We start from the raw sequence: 14,064 nt of genomic DNA, 5'->3' as shown, positions 1-14,064 counted from the left end.
ATTGCTCAAATAGTGCTTTACTGCGAAGGATCGTGCTCATATACGTCTCATAACCGCAGTTCACACATATGTTTCATATGTTTGTTGTTGTTTGATTTATCATCTACGGGTTTATGTCGAATTAATTTGATGGCCTGCTCCCAGTTGGCTTGTTAGCTCAATTGGTAGAGCGCTGCACTAGTATCGCAGAGGTCAGTGGTTCGAGTCCCGTACAGGCCTGAAATTTTTTTCAGGTCTGATTTTCACTATTGCTCAAATAGTGCTTTACTGCGAAGGATCGTGCTCATATACGTCTCATAACCGCAGTTCACACATATGTTTCATATGTTTGTTGTTGTTTGATTTATCATCTACGGGTTTATGTCGAATTAATTTGATGGCCTGCTCCCAGTTGGCTTGTTAGCTCAATTGGTAGAGCGCTGCACTAGTATCGCAGAGGTCAGTGGTTCGAATCCCGTACAGGCCTGAAATTTTTTTCAGGTCTGATTTTCACTATTGCTCAAATAGTGCTTTACTGCGAAGGATCGTGCTCATATACGTCTCATAACCGCAGTTCACACATATGTTTCATATGTTTGTTGTTGTTTGATTTATCATCTACGGGTTTATGTCGAATTAATTTGATGGCCTGCTCCCAGTTGGCTTGTTAGCTCAATTGGTAGAGCGCTGCACTAGTATCGCAGAGGTCAGTGGTTCGAATCCCGTACAGGCCTGAAATTTTTTTCAGGTCTGATTTTCACTATTGCTCAAATAGTGCTTTACTGCGAAGGATCGTGCTCATATAAGAGTTAAACCTGTTGAAAAACGAAGCTAATGCTTTTGTCAGGATTTATTCAGCTATCTTTCAGAAGGATTCGCTTACATTTACTCTCACAAAAGCAAGAGGATCTCAATGTATTATACGGATAATGGTTAACTTCCTTCCTTTGTGGCAAAGATAATAAATTTTTTGGCCGTTTTACGGCTAATGACGCTAATAGTCGTGACCTTTTTAAAACCCCCGAGCAAGTTCCAAAATTTTCTCTAGGTTGTTGACGATCTCATGTTTTTTTTTTTTTTTTTTCTCAAAACTTGAGATCATTTGAGGCAGTAATTGAGCGACAATATTCCCCGGTGCAATTTATCTTCAGCTATCAAGTCAACATCTCCTTTGAAAACATTGGAATGTTTTCGGTTATCTTTGCATTTGGCGCACCTTAGTTAACCCTTTAACCTCTAGGAGTGACCAGCATCTAATTTCTCCTTACGATATCACCCCTGAATCACACAATAAGGTCAGGAGAATAAAGGAAATGATCAGCGTAAGAGTGACCAGCATCTAATTTCCCCTTACAATATCACCACTGAATCACACAATAAGGTCAGGAGAATAAAGGAAATGATCAGCGTAAGAGTGACCAGCATCTAATTTCTCCTTACCGTATCACCACTGAATCACACAATAAGGTCAGGAGAATAAAGGAAATGATCACTAACGAAGAAAACTTTTGATTACTTTTACAGTGTGGAGAATATGCACACTGATGTCACGATGTAAAGAGTTAAAAATATATATATAAGTGGTGTAAACAGGGTTTACACCCTTGTTTCCGTACAGTGGCAGCCCCGTGCCATGAGTGGTTCGGTCGAGAGGAGTCAATCATTTTTTGTCCCAAGCCTCTCGCGACTCACTGTTTGTTTCTATAGCTTCGCATCTTGACGCTTTGAAGCGCTCACAAATTAAAACCGCCAGCTAATAGGTTATCGTGAAAGGCACCTATTCTGGCCACGTTTTTACCCCATTTTCATCTGAACTTACTAGATGTGTAAGGCCTTGTTTATACGTCGCAAAATCGTCGAATTTAATTCGGACGAATTTAGTTCAAGGACCTGCTAGTAATTAAATTCGACGATTCCGCGGCGTATAAATCGAATAAACACTCGTCCGATGAATCCAATTCGTCCAAGACGTTGTATCCGTCTTGCTTGGACGGATACAATTGCGATAGCACGTCTTCATTTTAGACGTCGCGCAACAGAAGTATCAAATTCAATGCATTCATTATTATAATGTATATCCATTTGAGCCCGTGGTTCGTTTCGTTCCTGTCGCATGCGCAAACCGTGATTCCTTCGTACTCACTTTTCCTGCGTCTTTCCCATCTTGTTTTGGTTTTCCCGCCCTAGTGTAATCTGCGCGTTTCGTAGGTTTTTTTTTTTTTTAAATTCGCCACTGGTCATATAAATACGGAAGGCTCAGGCAAAAAGTAAAATTCGTCTTATTAAATTCGATGTCTAAATCAACCGTCGATTAATCGTCGACTGATTAACGAATTTAATTTGAATCATATTCGTCTAAATTAAATTCGACGTATAAACTAGGCCTAAGACACGTAATGATCTCGCAGTAAAACAACAGTGTAAAATGCACTAGGATTCCACATCGGAGGGTGGCCTTCGAACCATGGCAGAGCTACTGTTCCTGACCAAATTAAAACACTTTCATGTCCTGGAAAAACTCTCAAAAGATTAGCTTTGTTGCTTATGAGCTGGCTTTTTTCATTCTGGAGATATTCAGTTCAAAACAGCATCCGGCCAGAATGTCGAAGAAGGCTAGCAAAATGCTTTTAGTAAAAGTAAATAAGCAAGGTGACTGAAATTGAGTTTTTTTTTTAGCTGAGTGGAATAGAGAGAGCGCGGTGTGGTGTTCGATTACAACAAAAACTGATACTTGATGAGAACTGCATTGAAAATGGCAAGATCAAAATCTGTAAATTTTGGAAATCAAGCCCTGCAAAAAATCTGCAAGACTACCATTACTTGGCAACTTTCTGATGTTTGTTAGCTATTCATTACCTTTAATTCTGGAATCATGTATCTTTTTCTTTTTTTACTATTTGTTTTTCTTCGTATCCGTAATCCAGCGGGATTTTGTAAACGAAATTAGAAGTAGACTATCAAAGTGAAGTAAACGGAAAAGGGAAGGTAAAAAAATACAATTGAGGCGTAAAAGTTCAAACAAGTCAATTGACAAAAAAAAACAAATGGGTTTTGATTAGAGTGCTGGCACAAAAAAGGACCTTTATCAAATATTACTAATAATGACAGTGTAAATACGAAATGAAACTAAGGCAAAACAAAACCCGAAATTTAAAAAAAAAACCTTGAGTTATTATGAAGAATTCTTAGATTTTTAACTTTTTGTTCTTTATTGATAAAGCTTACTTTCACTTGTGCATTCTGATAGCAATCAATTTGTAAGTTAACGAAGTTTTGTTTTTCTTCGCTCTTTTTCTTTCTTCCACTCTCGTTATTTCATTATTCATTTCTCCTTTGTAAGCTTATTTGCTTTGCTTAGCGACTTCGAATGCTTGTAGCAGGTCATCAGTGACTTCAAACAGCATGAGTGCAATCAAGCCGTCCTCTTACATTGGCTAGAACTTTAAAATGATCCAGGGTATCATCACGTCAAAGCAAACGGGTAATTAGAGGAGGATGAATAAACCAGGTGTTGGCGATAGGCGTCCATAGGAAATGGCTTATTAAAACAACAACTTCTATTTGTTGTTCAATAACACGACCCATGCTGGGTAAAAGGATGAATTCACAGTCACCGACTTGTATTCGTAAGTAGTAAAGACTACATCAAGTTCATAAGCAGTACAAAAACTCCATCCCTGTGGATCCTTTTGTTGTTGTGCAAAAACCTACCGTGGCGGCGAGAGCTGTCATATAGCTACAGCTCTAAAAGTGATGAAGAAAAGAAATAGCAATTCCACTGTCTCGAAACTCGGAGAAAGCGCCTACAACGCATTGGTTTTGACGAATCAAGTTAGTGGGGACGATAAACGCATTCTTCAGTACAGCTATAATCTGGTGAGCGAGACGGGAAAAGATGAACTTTCGAAGTCGTTCAACGACGAAAGTTACGGTAAATTGAAAAAAAACAATGTGATGTTCCGTTCAGAACGAATGATACCGAACTCACTAAGCAACGAAGGAAAGCAATTCCCAAAGAAGAAGAAAGTCTTCCGCAGTATCAGTAACCCAATAACGGATCGACGCACTTATGGCGTCGAGACAGAAAAAGTTTCAGAACGATATAAAGTTAAAGAACGACTCCCTAGCGATGGAGCTACACCTGGCGATGGCGAGGAGGCTTCCTCATCACGCGTTTTGGAGGCAACGATCACGGAGAATCCCGAAACGAAAACGAACGGCTCACGAGTGCTCTCACGCGAAATTCACGCTCGCAAAATAGGGCTCGGTGAAACAACAAACACTTCTATCATGGGCCACAAGCTCAGAAAAAAAGGTGTCTGCGATACTACAGATAATTCCCATTATCAAAGACAGTTTTTGCGGGTCTTAAATAAGCGATTCTAAAGGCGAACGACACTGCGAAAAGTCAGTCATCGATAGATTTTATCAGGGCATGAGCATTCGGTACATTAACCGTACGTATAACATCTTGCTCCGTCCGGTTTTGAATAAGTGTGTACATGTAGAGCTTATTAACACGACTAAAAATAGCTAGAGCTTCTATAAGTGGTATATATATATGTCATTCTCGTATATAGCTACACAGATAAACATTAACGACGAATTCAAATACCCTATAATGAAGATATCCTAATTATAAATACAACATCCCTGCAGTTTCTTGTTCAATCATATACATAAACATAAGGTTTAGATTATAGATAAATTTTACCCTTGCCCTTCTTGCAGAATATGTGCATCCAAGACAATAGATTTGAACCACGACCCGAAAACTTTATTATTTTCTTTTTTTTTTTTATAGATTTTTTGTAGATAAATGAGAAAAGTAAGAAAAGATTGAGACAAACAGAGGTATCGAAACCGAGATTCGATTCAGTTAGAAAAATATCGTCTCAAAATGCAAATTCACGTTCTGTTTACAGATGTCGAGAAATCGTCCTCAGGCCATTTACAATCGAAGTCGTAACTCACAAAACGAAAACTTCAAAAGTACAGGTGGTTTTCATAAAAACAAATAATTTTCCTTCGATGTGTCATTCATCTACGCGTGAAAGCAATCTCCGCGGTTAAAAGAAATTGAAAAGTCATAAGAGTTTTTAAAGATGACATTTGGCGTGTGCAAATTATAATAAGCCTTGTGTTTGATCCAAATTGAAAAGAGGAAATTTGATCTTCTACCAAAATCTATTATCGTCGGAAAAATATGGAAAAACATTTCTGCTAAGTCGCATAAATAAATTATAAACATTGTTGTTCAGAAACACAATTCGAGACAATGAAAATTTATTTCTTAAAAACTCTGTGAAAATAAATCTCCTCTGACCTTACAGAAGTTCCTTACACGCCTCATTTTACTCTTGTTATTTGTTTCTTTATCTGTGTTTGCATTCATCTTGAAGGAACGATTCCACAGGGCAAAAAAAAAATAATTAAATTTTAATTTTACAAAAGTATGACACTTTTCATCCAGGTTTTTGATGGCGAATTGTTTAACCGTTCAACCTGGTGGTGTGACCAGCATCCAATTTCTGCTTACAGCATCACCACCGAATAATTACAATGATCATGAAAAGAAAATGAACCATCGTTTACTAAAATTGCTATTGTGTTTTTAAACAAATTTTTCTTGTCGGCACCATGGCAAGTGTATAAAGAACAAAATGGAGAATATGAATAATGATCTTAGAATGTAAAGGGATCGGATATAAACGACGCACGGTCAATGATATTGCTTTTTCTTTTGCTGTTATTGTTGTTGTTTTTTTGTTATTTTTTTATTCTTCCTCATCGCATTTATTACAATGTATTATATATTGTAAGGATAATTCATGAATTTATCACGTATGTAAATTAGAGTTTTCCGCATGCACTCCACAATGACTGAGAAATTGTGATCTTGATCAAAACAATTTTTAGGACCCGATATAAAGTAATGATTTTGCAGTGCTTTTCTTTTGTCAAAATCGATGCTTTGAAGAATCGGAGTGCAAAAAAAAAAATCTCATCTCAATCTATTTTCCACATCTCATCTCACGTTAATTTTTTTTTCCTTCAACACTGACGGCAGCTTTTCTTGCACGAAACCAACATAAAGCCTGGATTCTTCTGACATTCTCCATATTGGGCCCACCATCTGCAATTTCGGTTTTTATCGACGCAGTTTCCTGCAAAAATTAAAAACGAGTTTGTTTTTCCTTTCGCTCAGGAAATACATATTGTATGATCTCTTTCATTTCAACTCAGGGTGATCATTTCACATGCAATACATAAGTTCTGACGTTGAATATATTCTCTTGAGAGTTGGACGGGAGACGCGGTCACCTAATGGTCGGTGGACTGGACTCTAAGGGGGGTCTGGGTTCGAGGCCTGGCCGGGTCAATTTAATCTCATAATGCCTCTCTCCTCCCAGGACTATAAATGCGTTCCGGCGAATGAGATGATGGGGGTACCCTTGGGATGAACCAGCATCCCAACAGGGGGGGGGGGGTGTAGTTATACTTCTAGGCGCTTCATGCTACATTTATGGAGACCGGGATAAAAGCACCCACTGGGTGGAGTCACAAATTCCCAGTTCCTTACAACCGCACGGAGTCAATTTCAACCTTAAATTGGGCCTATCTTTGAGTTGTTACAGCTCCAGCTACGTCTCAGAAAGGGAGTCAAGTTGCTACTAAGACAAACTGCACTCTCTCGGGGTGTGATGCAAGTCTACTCTATTTTCGTCAGCTTTCCCTAACAGTTTGTAGCATGTGTACAGCCACCCCTACCCACCAAAAGAAAATCTAGAAGGGTCCCCTTCCCGATTTTCTTTTTCTTTTTCTTGGAGGGTAGGAACGGCTAACAGTTTATCGATACTCATTAACAGTTTATACGCATCAGTGGCACTATCAATCCCGAAACTAAGACGTTTATCATAAGGTTTCCGTGCTGTTAGATAGTGCAAAACATTACTTACCTCCTCCACCCCCACTGCACTTGTTGCAACTTTTCATACACTTCTTCAACATGTATCCTGGGTTCCGTGTGCATTCACCTCTCCTTGCCCAGGAAGGGCAGCTATAATGGAGATCTTTGCAATTTACTTCGGTAGAAAGGAAAAAGAAAAGAAGGTCTTCAATTATTTCAGCTCGTTGCAGTGATGCCAACACGATTGGGGTTGAAAAATAAGACTAAAGAAAGGAGACTGTTCTTGCACAAAACGCAGCTTTATGGGTTTTTTTTCTGACTTCAGTTCGAAGTTGCTCTCGCAAGTAATGTACGCGACAATTTTTCTTCTGTCAGTTTTTCCTTTAAGTCTGAAACCACAGGTCAGTGTAATTTAGCAGCCCGGTCCTTTAAGTAGTGTTTGTTTGTTCCGAAAGGGAACATCTACAACATCTACGCTGAGCGACAAATAATAATGTGAACTTGCTCACCTGGTGGTCGAGAAGTTTGGGGTTTTGGTGGGGGAGGGGTATTTGGGGGAGGTGGGGTGTTCGAGTGGGGAGATGTTTTAGGGGGTAGAGGGGTGTTAGGAGCTGGGGGAGTATTGGGAGGAGGAGGAGGGGTTTCCGGCGGGGATGCTGTTGGTGGATTTACAGGTCGCTTCGTATGAAAGTCCATCAGGGTTCCTCTGCCACCTGAGAAATTAAGTTAAAATATTATCAATTATATTGATGCACGAGGGCTGATGATCGAGATATTTGAAAAAACAAACAAACAAACAAACAAACCAAAATAATTTTTGACGCACGTTTTGAAACCAAAGAGAAGTGAGGTAGGATGTGGCAAAAAGATTTGAAAATGGAAGGTGTCGAGAATATACAGAGGGCAATCTGTTCAAGGGCAATCTTTCTAGAGCAAGCGATCTTCAATGTACACATGCTGGATGCTGTACCTCGGCGCAAACCATAAAAAAAATTAAGAGATTGTTAATTCGTAGTTATTGAAATGAATGAAGAAAAGGATCTTACTTCTATCGCAGTTCATTTTGAATTGTACTTGCCTCTTTCCTGAAAACAAATCCACCAAAGTCTATGTTAGAAAGCAGACACACGTTCGGAGATAGATATATTACGGCTACTGCAACTTTCCTTTCAGAGGTAGTTTTAACACAATTAGCCGCTTAAATGCAATTAAATTGTTAAAGCCTCTTTACCTTTATCCAAAATGATATAAAGCTTTTAAACCCACATCAGGAAGAAAAATCTAGCTGTCGAGGGCCTCTGTCGATTGATAGAGGACTGCGTGACAACACACGCTCAAAACATACCTAAACTCATCTGATCTCTCGCACGTGGCTCATAGAAAGTAGGTCGCTGTCAATCAACACCAAGGAACATATGAAACTAAACCTATCTAACGCAGTTTACAACATAAAGGAACAGATATAAAGCAATACTGAAGGCAAGAGGCACACAAGTCGTTCAAGCATACTGCTGCTTTTCTGCTTAAGCTTATCGCGATTTCATTTACATGCAGCGGCATGGAGAATGGCTACGACGGATTGCTAGTGTGTCGCTAATAACTCTCATCTCCAACTCTCGCATACCGTACCATTAATACTTCAGAATGGAGAGAGAAGATACAGGAGTTGAGTGTCGTGGTGAACAAAGAGAACAAGAACAAGAGCACCATGGCCCGAACCAAGCGAGGACTCAAAATCAAAATTGTTGATGCGGAATAGAGGAGACCTGCATCCGCAAAGCAACCAAATTTAACACTAATATCAGTGATCAGTAGATGAAGGACTATTGGGTTTAAAAGTTCCATGAACAGTTCAACAGTACAGCTTACTCTGTTTGTCGCATGGTCTTATATATGGCTTCTTTTAGGAACATTTTCTTTATTTCACAAACGGTATTTTTATGTTAAAAGTCTGCCACAAATTAAAATCATCTATGAGAACTTTTAACTTACCCTTTCGCCAATCGCATCGCTTCACATATTGGTTCTGACAAGGGAATATCTCCAGGAGGTATCCATAGAGCACTGGGTCGTAACCTGCCAATTCTGTCCTGGTGTTGACGTAGTTGTGGATTCCGTTTGTTGGAATCTGTTCGTCGTTGCAATCAAAATAACTCTGAGCACCTTCGGCGAGATACTCCCGGTCAGTAGACATGGCGTAGGTATTTCTCCATTTCTCGCCTGTCCGTCTTAGGTGGTCGTATCGCTGGCGCAGCCTGCCATCGAAGTTTGGAATTGCTCCGTTTGAGGCTATTCCCAAGTTATGTAGTCCGTGAATAAATTCGTGAAGGAAAATGTCTTCTCTGGGATAGCGGTCTCTGCCTCTGTCGCAAAGAAGGTTTTCTTCTCCACCTGGAAGGAAACCAAAGCCTTACATTAAATTTGTGACATAACTTTAAGTATAGATTTTCACGGAGGGACGGTCTATTTCCCTCTTCTATCGTATGATGCACAACCAAGCAGAGACCATTTTCCGGCCCATTTTATGAAAAGGGAGCACAATTACCTTCCGGCAGCCAGGGAAAAATATACATTTAGTTTTCTGATCGTGGCTACTCCATGTAACTATGAATCACAGAATCGTCTTTCAGTTATTTTTGGGGGGGGGTTTATATGGAGATACTTCCCTCGAGCTCATTAGTTCCTCAGATTTTTATTACCTCTTTGATCTATTGAGTATGTGCAGCAAACGAACTCTGCATTGAAGTTGGAGGGCTTTTTCTTTCTTTCAATGAAAGCCTGAAAGAGTCACCTCGACATAGTCAGCCCAGTTCTCAGATTGAAGAAATAGTATTAAAGGCTGAGATTTTCTCAACAAGTTTCATATTAAGGGAGTATGTTTTTACCGGTGGATATTGGATGTCTAAGTGTCGCCCCCAGTCCCCTAGCCCGTTGGTTCCACCAGCTTCCGAGCCACGAGTGTTCAGGAATACTTGTGACGCCCTCGCTGTAGGCGATCACACCTGCACGTCCATAGCGCTTGTAAAACCACGAGCGAATATCCTGGCGGTCAGCGAATAGAAAAACAGCAACATAGCAAGCTCTCTTTAGTGCATCATCCCGAACTCTGTTGGAACTTATGATAGGAATACCGAATGCGTGTAAGTACTTCTGGTAGAAGGTGCTCAGGCGATATCCGCTTTGAACTTGTGAAGGCACTCTTGTTACTCTTTCACATTCCCAAGTGACCGACGGCCGCCCTAGACTTGCTCGGGAGCCTGGAAATAAAAATGAGATGTCCGTCAAACATGTTTGCTCCACAGCGAAAACTACAGTTGAGAAAAATTATTGTATTTCGTGGTCCTTGAATAAGCCAGGTTCCTTCATGCCCCCCCCCCTCCCTCCGTGAAAAAATAAGTTACTTCACGCTAGATGTCTGCTCCTACCCTAAAACTCTCATGCCATTGAGGGTCACGTCACGCAAAGCTCTTGTTTTCGCCGTTTCAAAGGTCGATTCAGACCATCTTGCCTCTGAGGGGATAGGCAAGCGCGACTGAGCGCGCTTATATAACACCACGGCATGGTCACCTCGCGGGAACGCATGATTATTTTGACTGAATCTCTTTGGAGACACACGAGTAAAACTGTCTACCTGAATTAGCGTCGTTTTTTTTTTTTAGTTCAAAGATCGACATTAACTTCAATAGATAAAGTAAACCAGCATACATACCCAGTCTAGAATTATCTTCATCGACTTCAACAGACAACTTCATGTACTCGGTAAAGTTTGCTGGAGTGTAATCTATCAAGAAAATTAAAATACATTAAATTAAGACACTCTTGATAAGAAACTTTTTAACTGATAGAACAAAACGGCTAATTCATTTAAAAGGATGTACCCCCTTCGGGTCTCAGTGTTGAATTTTTGTAATAGATAGATAGATAGAAACTTTATTAACGTGTCAAAGAACCTAGTTTGGGAGATATCCCATACTAATGTGGGAAAACAAATAAAATGGATAAAAATTATTTACAAAGAATATTACCTACTAAGAATTAAATTAAGTCATATCATGTACGAAAAAAGATATGAAATGAATTAAGAAGTACATAGAGCACAAACCCTGCAGCCATCATCTAATAGGGAGCTGAGGTCACGCTTACGTATGCGGTTTTTGAAACTAGCTAATGTTGTGGCTGATCTGTCGTGAGTTGTCAGTTTACTCCATAATTTAGGTCCTAAATAGCGTAGTGAATGTTTGCCGTAAGTTATTGTGTTGTATCTAGAAATAGAAAAGTCGGCCTGTCTTAAATTATAGGAAGCGTTGTGTTTCTGAAATATATTACAAATATTCAAAGGGCTGAGGTTGTGTTTAACTTTGTACATTAAAATGCATATATCCTGTAAGCGTCTGTTTAGTAGCGAAGGTAAATTAGCTTTATGGAGCAAACGTTCATAGGTGGAGTGTTTATCTTTGAATACAGCCCTTAGGCCTCTTTCTTGAACTCTCTCCAATCTGCGACTATCACTAGATTTACAAAAATGCCATGTGAGATGGCAGTAGGTTAGATATGGTAGAATGGCCGCCTTAAAACTAACTGAGACATTGAGGTCATGTAGGTGAAATCAAAGGAATTGCGAAACGTAACAAGTTTGAGAAAATCGTGAATCTAGGCGAGTTGGTTTTTCATCAACCTGCAAACTAGGTATTAGGCCATATCAAAGGATTCAGGAGGAGGGGGGGTGGCTTCTCAAAGCACCCCCGCCATGCATGTATCCGGCATCAAGCGAAGCGATGACGCTTTTGTAAAAAATTGATAAATCTTTAAAACTTTGGTTAACCTCACTCGACCTAGTCCAAATTGTCAGCACTCAAAAGTTGACACTTATTACTTCCGTTTGAAGAAAACCTCATTATCCCACGGTCTGCACCTCAACTGGCGAACGAAGTAATTCGCCCCGTTTGTGATTTTATAAAAACTGACGCAAAATTACTTATTTATGTCTCTTTAAAAGACAAACTGGATAACATTTCACTTTTTAATCAAAAGCTATGCGCGGGAGAACTTTTAAAACCTGAATGATTTCTGTTTACGTAAGTCTCGGTGGAAACGTTCGATCTTTCCCGATCTTTTCGGCGCCGAATTTTTAAATTTATGACAACTATTGGATACTCGAAATTTTCTTCATTTACTCTAATATTCAAAAGCACTATCAACTTAGAACTGTTCCTAAATCTGGCCAGTACTACGTAGCTCTTACCTTTTCCGTGCGACCATTTTCCAGCCAAAAGAATCAACAACACACCCAGAAAGAGTTTGTCAAGCATTGCGATCGTAGACTGCAGCTAACTTTATTTGATTATCCCCTCTTCTTCTTATTCTTCTTATCAGTCCAGTGTTAAGAAGAAACTGTTCGGAAATTTCGAATTTATTCACAAGTATAACACGTAGCGTCCCACGTTTGACGCATATGAAGACCAGATAAGATTACACATTGGAAATGCATTGCTGATGTCTGACGGAAAAACGCATTAACTAAACTTGATCCGCCCTGTCGACACAAAAGAACTTTACAGCTGAGTATGCTTGCATGAATGCCCCTTGACTCATACATTTACTCTTGTTTATTTCCGTGTCTTCAAATTTTCCTTTTATGGTCTACCACACAATATTTTTTTAGCTTAGAACAAATATCAAAGTAGACGTATTTGAGTCATCTGCGTTTCTCGCATCACCGTTGCGCAAGAATCTGAAATCAAGATGGGGTCGTTTTGATTTATTAAGGGTCACTAGTTTACAAATTATGACGCCAATTACAGTACTTCGTAGTTGTTTTTAGGTCTATCATTCATTCGTCTGAATACCTCCTTCTTACCCTGGCGTAAGTTTTCAAAGTCTCGAAAACTGCGAGAGGTGATCGAAGGCTACCTGTGTTTGTGTGTTACCTTTATTCTCTCATTGCGACATATAGCGCTTCCTCCAATTTACGCCTATCAAACAGACGAATCATTTGATAATTTTTCCTGTTTTGGTCAAAGCTTGTATTTTCATAGCTAATTTAATTAGCCGCGCAGAGTTATCTTCCCCTACAATGACCGAATTAAGAGACGAAAAAAATAGTACTTACGTCAGCAAAGAGACAACAAACACGGAGGTATTTACAATATTTCTGACTCATCACTTATACTCCTTGTTGCTCTTCTTTTTTTTTTTTTTTGGTCATCTATAAATACGACAGATCAGAGGATTAAGCACCCTTCACACAGCTTGCAAAATAGCTCTATTTCTACAGTACTCTCGCCCTGGCACAGTGGTTCTATTTCAAGCAAAGTGGCGCTAGAGTAGGTTTTGCACATACTGGCTTCTAAGCCAGGCTCCGTAATCCAGTCAACAACACAAAATAAGCTAAAAAAGATGCGTCAATTAAATGCTGAATCTATAGGGCTACAAAATGCATTAAATGAAATTTTGAAATCATTAGGTTAAAAAACATACATATTTTGTTATTTAGGTAGAAAAGAGTTGGATTTTTCTGCTCAAGGTAATGCCATATACATAGTATGTTTTCTGTGCGATATCGCTGATGCATTCCTCCGTACACTATATTGGGGTCACTATACGTACCGGTTCAACACGATTCACATTAAGAGTGATGTGATCGTTGTTTGACCTTCAGACAGGAATGAGGGTGGCATAAGCACTTCCTTCAGATTAACTAACTGAACATTCTTTCTAGATGTTTGCTTACAGACCGACATTTACTAGTCAAACTTGACATCTGTTTTCAGTGTGAAATTTAAGCTGTTTACTCAGAAGATTCAAATTACAAATAAAAATTTACAAATGAAACCGCCTCCCGGTTAGCTCAATTGGTAGAGCGCCGGACTGTTGTGCGGGAGGTCGTGAGTTCTAATCCGGCCGGACCAACACTCAGGGTCTTTAACTAACTGAGAAGAAAGTGCTGCCTTTGTAATAATATCTGCAAATGGTTAGACTTTCTAGTCTTCTCGGATAGGGACGATAAATGGAGGTCCCGTCTCCTGCAGGGTTAGGGTAGGAGACGTTAATTTCCCACACACGAGATTACTGTGTGATGGATGTCCTCGCCGGGGTGGGATGGGTGGGTAAAAAGGTGGTTAGGTGTCAATTGGAACGAAAGTTCTGTTCCTTTCTCCTGCCATTCCTGTGGCGAA

The 14,064-nt window shown here is 39.6% G+C and overlaps 2 protein-coding genes across 2 annotated transcripts; one reads left to right on the top strand and one right to left on the bottom strand.

The window, feature by feature from the left end:
- Positions 1 to 3,282: 3,282 nt before the first annotated feature.
- LOC111326922 (uncharacterized) lies at positions 3,283 to 4,650 on the top strand. The gene has a single exon (XM_022931009.2). It carries the CDS (start codon positions 3,733 to 3,735, stop codon positions 4,363 to 4,365), a length of 633 nt encoding a protein of 210 aa, XP_022786744.1. The 5' UTR covers positions 3,283 to 3,732; the 3' UTR covers positions 4,366 to 4,650.
- A 598-nt stretch (positions 4,651 to 5,248) lies between these two features.
- On the bottom strand, positions 5,249 to 12,357 carry LOC111326921 (uncharacterized). The gene is made up of 8 exons (XM_022931008.2): positions 12,132 to 12,357; positions 10,599 to 10,670; positions 9,775 to 10,146; positions 8,882 to 9,280; positions 7,936 to 7,974; positions 7,399 to 7,602; positions 6,939 to 7,064; positions 5,249 to 6,146 (listed from the first exon to the last, which is right to left on the bottom strand). Exons 1-8 carry the CDS (start codon positions 12,196 to 12,198, stop codon positions 6,034 to 6,036), a joined length of 1,392 nt encoding a protein of 463 aa, XP_022786743.1. The 5' UTR covers positions 12,199 to 12,357; the 3' UTR covers positions 5,249 to 6,033.
- Positions 12,358 to 14,064: the final 1,707 nt, after the last annotated feature.

This window comes from Stylophora pistillata, chromosome 3, assembly GCF_964205215.1.
Source record: "Stylophora pistillata chromosome 3, jaStyPist1.2, whole genome shotgun sequence".
Taxonomy (NCBI): Eukaryota; Metazoa; Cnidaria; class Anthozoa; order Scleractinia; family Pocilloporidae; genus Stylophora; species Stylophora pistillata.
Note: the sequence above shows the minus strand (reverse complement) of the source record. Positions and strands in the feature narration are given on the sequence as shown.